We start from the raw sequence: 8646 nt of genomic DNA on the forward strand, positions 1-8646 counted from the left end.
AGTTGGGAATTTGAATCAAAATAACGACTTGCTAAACACCTCTAATAAAATAGATTTGTCATTATATTTCTGTCTTTGGTTCATACAATGTCAGAGTTCAATACAAACTTCAAGATATTTTTGGCCTCCTCCTCATACTTTAATCAAGACAAATAATGTGACTCTTTTTGTGGACCAGAGTAGTATGATAGATAACCTACGAAGTTTCACTGAAAAAGACCATCTGGACCTTGAGATATGCATAAATATGCCTTCGACCACTGTAACCGTCCAAAAAGTATGCAAATGGGTATACAAAGACTAAGCTTAAAATGGTGCACCTTAAATTGGACCGCTTGTTTTACAGTAAATTGGCCTTTTACGTTATAATGCACGCTCACTCAAAGATACAAATTACCAGTCAAAAATGTTTAAATTTTAGGCACTTAAGCAGGTAGGGCCCTCCTTATGGTCAGTGGTCCGATAGCAACGCACGGTCATCGCGTTGGTCGTCGTCGTCGTCGGGTTGCCCTCGTTCCTGGCGCTCCGTCACAATCTGCGACACCGTTATATTCTTCGTTTCCGGGACGTATCCCCAGATAAACAAAAAGCACGCCACGGCCAGGCCACTACCAAAGATCAAAATAGACGTTAACGTCATCACGCGCACAATATGCAAAATCGACCCGTACCAGCAGATCAAGTAGAGCTTGGCAATGCCATTCTTGGTCACGTCGGGTCCCGTGCCCAGGGCTTGAATGATGCCCAATGTGCACGTAGCCACAAACACATTGCACGCGTAGCTAACGGCCATGAAGAACCCCATGGCGCGAGATCGAATCGAGCTGGGGGTGAGTTCTCCGAGCACAACCCTGTCACAGTCGTCGTGACTTGTTGGAATACGATACACCTTTATCCTACGTACCAAATGACTGCTCCCAGCCCAATGGCAAACCCAGCCACAAACACGAGCACACACACGACAGCCAGCACCCCCTGGATTTTCCCCGTCAAAGTCAACAGGGAGTAGCTGAGCACGCCCAAACTTGCGGCCATGAGGCCGCTGCTGAGGAGCAGAAGGATCTTGCGGCCACATGTGTCAACCAGCACCACCGACACGACCGTCGCCAACACGTTGATCGTACCCACGGATGCCGTGGCCATAATCGAGTTGTCCACGCCGGCAAAATGGAAGATTTTACTTGAATACAACATGACCGTGTTGATGCCGGTCATCCTATAGATATGCACACTCAAACAACAACCTAAGGATGACGAGGAAAGGCTGCGAACGACGTACGCCTGAAAGAAGACGAGCAGCGTCCCCAGCAGCATGGGCTTCTTGTACCGCCATAAGCTTACCACGGTGGCTTTCTACAAGGCACTTATGGACGTAAAGATTACCGTTATTGGTAGAAGGTCAAAGTGCCTTTTGGTCATGATCTTGGGTCGACGACAGATCCAGTTGAATCTCCCGCATTTCGTCGTCAAGTTCTGTCTCGTACACAATGTGGCGTAACGAACGGAGTTGGATTTTAGCCTACAAATGTTAATCAGAGGAATAGTTTGTTGGTTGGTTCGTACGTCGTCGGTACGATTGCGACTGAGAAGCCAGCGAGGGCTTTCAGGGATCCACGGGGTCAACATGCATTGGAGAATCGCAGGTACGGCCACGAACGCATTGACATACTACAAGAGGGTGTAAGACACAAGGATCAGGATCCATGACACTACAACAACGTACGCGCCATCCAGACGGCACGGACGTGACGAGCGCATAACCCAACACGGATGAGCCCAATATGCCGATGGTCAGCATCAACTGATGCAACGTCGTGATTTGGCCTCGAATGTTCGCGGGGGCGATTTCGGCCAGGAGAATGGGGGTTACATTCGTGACGATGCCACATGCAAACCCAATGATTGTACGACCAATGTAGATCGTGTCCTTGGATGTGGCCAGTGCACACAACAACGCACCCACGATGAACAACACGTTGTTGACGAGGAGCACGATGCGTCGGCCGTACGTGTCCGCGAGTGAGGCCGTGGCAACTGCAGTGAACCACGCGCCGATCAAAACAAGCGACGACGCGAGTTCGATTTCCGCATCCGTGAGATTGAAATCCAGGAGGATCGAGCCCTTGGCGTTTTCGGCGATGCACACATTGAGCACAGTAAAGCCGTAGCCCCAGAGGAAGGAACTGAATGCAATCACATACGCAGCGATGCGGAGGTATGCGGAGGGACGCGTCACTGGCGACGAAGGGCCCATCTTCTCTTCGGCCAACAACGTGTCGGTCAAGTGTGCTTCCATCCCGAAGTGTTCTGGATAACGTTACCGTATCCTTTCTCTCAAGATCACGCCACTTCGATTGTTTTATCCGGATATTCCACCTGCCACCATAATACCGTAACTATGATACTAACATTTTTTCCATAAACATAAATAATATCGAGGGATCCGGCAAATCTGCACTTGATATTTGCATTATATACGCTGTGAACTCAGCATCGACACGCGCTTTACTTCTTCTTACCGCCCAACGTAGGCATGACGGTGCCGTACTGGGTCTTGCTGCCAAACTCCCATTGCGCGGTAATGGTCTTGGTTTGCGTGAAGAAGTTGACACCTTGCTTGCCGTAAAAGTGAATGTCGCCACGGATCGAGTGGCGCGAGCCTGTGAACGAGAAGAATGGGAGCGGCACGGGAATCGGTACGTTGATGCCCACTTGGCCGGCATCCACTTCGTGTTGAAACTTGCGGGCCGCGGCGCCGCTTTGCGTGAAGATGGACGTGCCGTTACCGTACGGGTTCGAGTTGACCACGTTGAGCGCTTCGTCCAGCGTGTCGACGCTAGTGCAGACCAGCACGGGGCCGAACAGCTCTTCCTTGTACGCGGGGTTGGCCGTGTCCACGTTGTTAAGGACGGTAGGGCCGACAAAGTTGCCGTTGGGGTACTTGGGCACCTTGACGCCGCGGCCGTCCAGGAGCAACTCGGCGCCGTGGTCGATCCCCGCTTGGATCAAGTCTTCCACGCGCTTTTTGGACTCGGGCGTGATCAACGGGCCTACGTCCGTGTTGGGCTCGGACCCGCCGTTAACGGCGAACGTCTTGGCCTTGGCGACAATGTCGTGGATCCACTCCTTGGACTCGCCCACAAACACCACCACAGACAGCGCCATGCAGCGCTGCCCCGCGGCGCCGAACGCAGCGCCAGCTAACGCGTTCACGGTTTGCTCCTTGTCGGCGTCGGGCATGATCACGGCGTGGTTCTTGGCGCCCAAGTTGGCCTGTACGCGCTTGCCGTTGGCCGTGCCGCGGGCATGGATGTATTCGCCAGCGTGGTTGCCACCGACAAACGAAATCGCACGGATTTCAGGCGCGTCACAGATGAAGTTGACTGCGTCGTGCGCGCCGTGGATGACGTTCAGCACGCCGTTGGGCACCCCCGCTTCCTTGGCCAAACGCGCAAGGATCATGGAAGCACCGGGATCCTTCTCGGAAGGCTTCAAGACGTACGTGTTACCGCACGTGATGCCCACGGGGAACATCCACAGAGGAATCATGGCAGGAAAGTTGAACGGGCAAATGCCGGCGCACACACCGAGTGGTTGCTTGTAAGAGTACGTGTCCAACGAGTTGGCCAAGTTGCCCAACGTTTCGCCCATCAAATGGTTGCCCAACCCGCACGTGGATTCGACGATTTCTACGGCGCATTCGAAATTGGTAAAATTGCGCGCGAAACACGACAATGAAAATGGACGTACCCAAGCCACGGAACACATCGCCACGCGCATCGGGCAACGTCTTGCCTTGTTCCAACGTGATGGACTTGGCCAGGTCTTCGGTGTGATCGCGGATAAGCGCTTGCAATTTCAACATGATTCGTTGACGGTGTTGCACGGGCACTTCCTTCCACGTCTTGAACGCTTCCGCAGCGGACGCCGTCGCCAAGCGCATTTCTTCTTGGGTCGCTTGGGGAACTTGGTAGATCACTTCGTTGGTCGCCTGTGGAGACATACGTTCATTCCATCTACAAGCCCTGGTTTGCATCCCGTACCGGGTTGCGCAAGTCAATCCATTTGGTGGTCTTGGATTGCACGAATTCACCGTTGATGAACAACGGGACGCGTTCCTACATCAAGTTGAGCATGACTTCCTCTCCATATTGAAGGGATGTCCTTACGGGAGCGGCCGAAAACGAGCGCACGGACGCGCGGCGAATGACGGACGAATGCGAGGTCAAAGTGCGGATCATCCTTCCTCAGCGACACAAATCTGCAAATGGCGGTTCAAGATTGGTGCGCCAGATTCGTACTTAGGGGATTATGAATATCAGTTCTGCCAATAGCATTGGCGTACTTAAAAGGCGTCCATAGGCAATACAAATATTAAGTACTACGTAATAAAGTTCGTTTTGACAGTTGTCGAAAGTAATCCGCCTCGACGTCATAGCCTCACGAAATATACCTGATCTGGTGTGTCATTGGATATAATTATACCCAATGCTCAATTTCGATTGGTAGTTCAACTTCAAGTTACCACCGTCATGGCGTGGGGCGTTAAGGCAAGGATCGTATGGCCTTTAATCGTAGGAGCCCAGTCGTCTTGAATAGGTAGTTCATTGGTGATGAAATCATGTGCATTGAGGTGACCTAGCTCAAGTTGCATCAAGAGTTGTTCGTTCTGATGATTGCTTGATTGAGTTCAAGGGGAAGCTCACATGGACGAGTCCATGGATATAATCCCAATTAAGTACGTCAGGTGGTCAGCCAGATGTGCCATGCTTCCACGCTGGGGATTTTAGCACATAAAGTTGGTTGCGGTTTGGTGCGTGCGATGCCACCAATCTCTCTAGTAACAACCCTAGAGCACACTGATAAATTATAGCCGCTCGAGTAAAGCTACGGCCTCGCCCTGGACTAGTTGCGACTTTTCGTTGCTTCGATACACAGCTTGAGCCGCTTCGTCACCCCAATCAGAACTCCCAGACGCATGCAACGCAATGGTTGTTGTTGCGATGTGGCCCAGCGCCATGCCAATCCAAATGCCAACCAAACCAGCTTGCTGTAGAATTCCGATACCGTACGCTGCAGGAATCCCTACGAGCCATGCGCCACAGAAGTATGCCACTACACAACAGCCACCATGAACGATGCAAACACACACACATTTTGCGATGTACATGTAAGTACCCATGATAGGGAATGCCCGTGCTTGGGCCATCAACGTTGCCTACGATATGGATCAGCAAACAACCTGCCCAGATGAGCCGTACCCTGGCGGAGTAGAACAGTGACGTGATCATGTAGCCTAGGGCCCCGAGGGTGCAAATTTCAGTCATGGCATCCCAAATTTCAGGGTCATCCGAGTACATTGGACCGATCGCATCTCGATTCAGCATGAGGATGCTGGAATTCACGACAGCCACGGTGAAGATGCAGTTCTTGACCATCTGGCTGAGGCGCTGGGCTCGTTGAGGTTGGTTCCCTCCCAAGTACATTCCCATACGAATGACACCTGCGGCAGACAGAGCGTTGACGGGACTCGTGAGGAAGAGCAGCAGAATGATCATAGAGTTGTGCGAGTCCAGCGACACCTAACGATACACACACCATCGTTCAACGTGGTTCTCCAATACGCCCAAACCATACCTCGCTAACCACTGACGCCATCAACGCCATCATTTGCAGCTGCGAGTTCTCAAACACTTGCCCAACTGCCAATGGAAGCCCCACGCGAACCTGGGGGATAATGTACTTGGCTTGACAAAACTCCAAGTTCCACACCCACGACTTTGCATGGTGCTGGCGGTACCACATCATGTACAGCAAGTACACCCCCAGCCGACCGTACATGGTAATGCACATGACGATGGGCAACCCCGCAAACCCCAACCCCGCCCATCCCCACGACGGCACACCAAACACCACCAGCACATTCATACCCACGTGCACAACCACGAACGACACCGACACGATCGCCGTGGGCAACACGATCTGCTGCGAGTCAAAGTACACAGTCAGGTACTGGTAGATCAGGCGCGGCCACAGCCACAACGTGGACAGCTTCGAGTACTGTTGGGCCAAGACGACACTGGCGGGAGACACGCCGAACAAGCGCAGGAGATCGCCGACAAACCACCACGAGAATGCCAACGGCAACGTCACGACGGTCACGCCCAGGCAGCCCATTTGGGCGTATCGACCGAGCAGCAACAAGTTCTTGGCCCCAAACGCTTGCGACCCCAGTGCGTTGAGGCCTTTGTTGAAGCCTTGGGTAAACACGATGATGGTGAAGTCGAACACGATTTGCGAGAACGCGACGGCGGTCATTTCAGCCGTGCCGAGGTGCCCTGCAAATATGAGCTCGAGTATCGAGAGCGCATAGAAGCTGAGGATGGATATGCATTTGGGGGCGGCGAGGGTCACGAGGGCTTGGAGTTCACCTGTTGTGGTCAATTGGGTCGAAGGTTCCATGAGTGGAAGGGTTTGGAAATGGCTATGTACGAGGGAACCTCCGTGGATGTTAATTATTTCGAGTTTATCCATACCCTCCCTCCTGCACAGTTTTGTAGGTCAATCTGATGTTTGTATATACCGCTCAAAATTGAAGTTTGAAGTATCGCCAGTGAAATCGGATAACCACAGTGCAATTAGTACCTTGGTAATCCATTATGATTACCATAACAGCAACCTTGCTTGTCGAGGCAACAATTCGTTGCAGAGGATGGGCTACTGCAGGAAGGCTACAACACCAACGGTGTTCAAGCATCCATCGGTACAGTAACTAGCCTAGCCTCACTCAAGTCGCGCCACCACTACCCACAGCCACTACCACCGACCACAAGACTGCCCATTGCGCGTGTTTATGTGTATTATTACGGCTCATCGTTCAACAACGTTGTGGTTTCGGTGATTTGCTCGTGCTTGGCTTTGCTACGAAGCACAGCTTTATCTGCTTCCGCTTCCCAGTTGGCCGTGATGGCTCCATATAAAGTCACGGCGGTCGTGACTGCATACCCAATGGACATGCCAATCCACACACCAAGGAGCCCCACGTGCCAGTGGATGCCCACGAGATACGCAGTTGGCACCCCCACCACCCACGCGCCACTGACAAACGCCACTACCAAATAGACTTGAGCTCAACTTGGTACAGTTTACTGTCGAGTGTACCGAGAATTGGCACGGCTCTAGCTTGGGCCACCAAAACCGCCTGCATCGCACGAACATTTATAAGTTTTCACATGGCACTTTCCATCATGGAGGCGACGAAGGGGACTGACTGTACCATGGACGAGTAAAACACCGACAAGATGACATATCCAGACGCAGCCAACGTGCAAATGCTGGTCATCGACGCCCATACTCGAGGGTCTTCCGAGTACAAGTGCCCGACGACGTTCCGATTGATCATGAGTACAGTCGCAATGCCCACTGAGATGCAGCAGATGCACGTCGCAAGTAGACGGGCTAATTGGTGGGCCTTCTCGGGCTCGTTCGCCCCCAAGTACATGCCAATGCGGATGACCCCTGCAGATCCCAGACCGTAAATGGGGCTCGTGAGAAAGAATACCAATACGATCATCGAATTGTGCGAGTCCAGCGACACCTAGGGACACGGTGTCAGCTTAATCAAACCCGACCGATGAATTGACTGTATTTGTTGGTTGTACTTCGCCCATGGACGACGCCAACAGCGCCATCGTTTGCAGCTGCGAGTTCTCAAACACTTGCCCAACTGCCAATGGAAGCCCCACGCGAACCTGGGGGATAATGTACTTGGCTTGACAAAACTCCAAGTTCCACACCCACGACTTTGCATGGTGCTGGCGGTACCACATCATGTACAGCAAGTACACCCCCAGCCGACCGTACATGGTAATGCACATGACGATGGGCAACCCCGCAAACCCCAACCCCGCCCATCCCCACGACGGCACACCAAACACCACCAGCACATTCATACCCACGTGCACAACCACGAACGACACCGACACGATCGCCGTGGGCAACACGATCTGCTGCGAGTTAAAGTACACAGTCAGATACTGGTAGATCAGGCGCGGCCACAGCCACAACGTGGACAGCTTCGAGTACTGTTGGGCCAAGACGACACTGGCGGGAGACACGCCGAACAAGCGCAGGAGATCGCCGACAAACCACCACGAGAATGCCAACGGCAACGTCACGACGGTCACGCCCAGGCAGCCCATTTGGGCGTATCGACCGAGCAGCAACAAGTTCTTGGCCCCAAACGCTTGCGACCCCAGTGCGTTGAGGCCTTTGTTGAAGCCTTGGGTAAACACGATGATGGTGAAGTCGAACACGATTTGCGAGAATGCGACGGCGGTCATTTCAGCCGTGCCGAGGTGCCCTGCAAAGATCATTTCCAGCATCGTGAGTGCAAAGAAGCTGATCGTGGACACAAACGCCGGCGCCGCCAGACGCAGGAGAGCTCGCAGTTCGTCGTGTGCCGTCGGCGCCACTTTTGACGCTGCCATAGGTCAGATTGTGTGATGGATTCCACGCAGGGTGAGGTGCAAATGATTTAAAAACAGATTCTTTTTTATCATACAAATATACTGGGTGGATGTATGGTTCATTATTATTATTACTACGATCAGTTGTGAAGTCCAAACCTACACTTACACCTTGGTT

The 8646-nt window shown here is 52.6% G+C and overlaps 5 protein-coding genes across 5 annotated transcripts in view; all 5 read right to left on the reverse strand.

Annotated features, from left to right (window-relative positions):
- Positions 1-393: 393 nt before the first annotated feature.
- On the reverse strand, positions 394-2344 carry H257_16529 (hypothetical protein). The gene is made up of 7 exons (XM_009844981.1): positions 1724-2344; positions 1564-1668; positions 1409-1519; positions 1280-1353; positions 905-1216; positions 672-851; positions 394-608 (listed from the first exon to the last, which is right to left on the reverse strand). Exons 1-7 carry the CDS (start codon positions 2294-2296, stop codon positions 452-454), a joined length of 1512 nt encoding a protein of 503 aa, XP_009843283.1. The 5' UTR covers positions 2297-2344; the 3' UTR covers positions 394-451.
- An 89-nt stretch (positions 2345-2433) lies between these two features.
- Positions 2434-4261, reverse strand: H257_16530 (methylmalonate-semialdehyde dehydrogenase (acylating)). The gene is made up of 4 exons (XM_009844982.1): positions 4170-4261; positions 4044-4118; positions 3751-3991; positions 2434-3689 (listed from the first exon to the last, which is right to left on the reverse strand). The coding sequence occupies exons 1-4, from the start codon at positions 4239-4241 to the stop codon at positions 2506-2508; spliced, it is 1572 nt and encodes a 523-aa protein (XP_009843284.1). The 5' UTR covers positions 4242-4261; the 3' UTR covers positions 2434-2505.
- A 606-nt stretch (positions 4262-4867) lies between these two features.
- On the reverse strand, positions 4868-6462 carry H257_16531 (hypothetical protein; the record flags this gene model as incomplete). The annotated part of the gene is made up of 3 exons (XM_009844983.1): positions 4868-5218; positions 5262-5582; positions 5638-6462. The coding sequence occupies 3 exons, from the start codon at positions 6460-6462 to the stop codon at positions 4868-4870; spliced, it is 1497 nt and encodes a 498-aa protein (XP_009843285.1).
- Positions 6463-6863: 401 nt separating this feature from the next.
- On the reverse strand, positions 6864-7207 carry H257_16532 (hypothetical protein; the record flags this gene model as incomplete). The annotated part of the gene is made up of 2 exons (XM_009844984.1): positions 6864-7111; positions 7162-7207. 2 exons carry the CDS (start codon positions 7205-7207, stop codon positions 6864-6866), a joined length of 294 nt encoding a protein of 97 aa, XP_009843286.1.
- A 21-nt stretch (positions 7208-7228) lies between these two features.
- The window catches only part of H257_16533 (hypothetical protein), a gene marked incomplete at both ends in the record, with an annotated part of 2870 nt that continues 1452 nt past the window's right edge, over positions 7229-8646 (reverse strand). The window contains one exon of the mRNA XM_009844985.1: positions 7229-7597. Within this exon, the coding sequence (XP_009843287.1) occupies positions 7229-7597 (369 nt within the window). The remainder of the gene's footprint in view (positions 7598-8646) is intronic.

This window comes from Aphanomyces astaci, assembly GCF_000520075.1.
Source record: "Aphanomyces astaci strain APO3 unplaced genomic scaffold supercont1.87, whole genome shotgun sequence".
NCBI lineage: Eukaryota > Oomycota > Saprolegniomycetes > Saprolegniales > Verrucalvaceae > Aphanomyces > Aphanomyces astaci.

Bases quoted from the DNA above. Each gene is read 5' to 3' on its own strand.
- H257_16530 (XM_009844982.1), bottom strand. From the start codon at position 4,241: ATGATCCGCACTTTGACCTCGCATTCGTCCGTCATTCGCCGCGCGTCC. The intron at 4,119-4,169 runs GTAAGGACATCC...AACTTGATGTAG, and splicing joins GCTCGTTTTCGGCCGCTCCC to GAACGCGTCCCGTTGTTCAT. The intron at 3,992-4,043 runs GTACGGGATGCA...ATGTCTCCACAG, and splicing joins GGATTGACTTGCGCAACCCG to GCGACCAACGAAGTGATCTA.
- H257_16529 (XM_009844981.1), bottom strand. From the start codon at position 2,296: ATGGAAGCACACTTGACCGACACGTTGTTGGCCGAAGAGAAGATGGGC. The intron at 852-904 runs GTACGTAGGATA...CGACTGTGACAG, and splicing joins GGGCTGGGAGCAGTCATTTG to GGTTGTGCTCGGAGAACTCA. The intron at 609-671 runs GTACGGGTCGAT...GATCTTTGGTAG, and splicing joins AAGCTCTACTTGATCTGCTG to TGGCCTGGCCGTGGCGTGCT.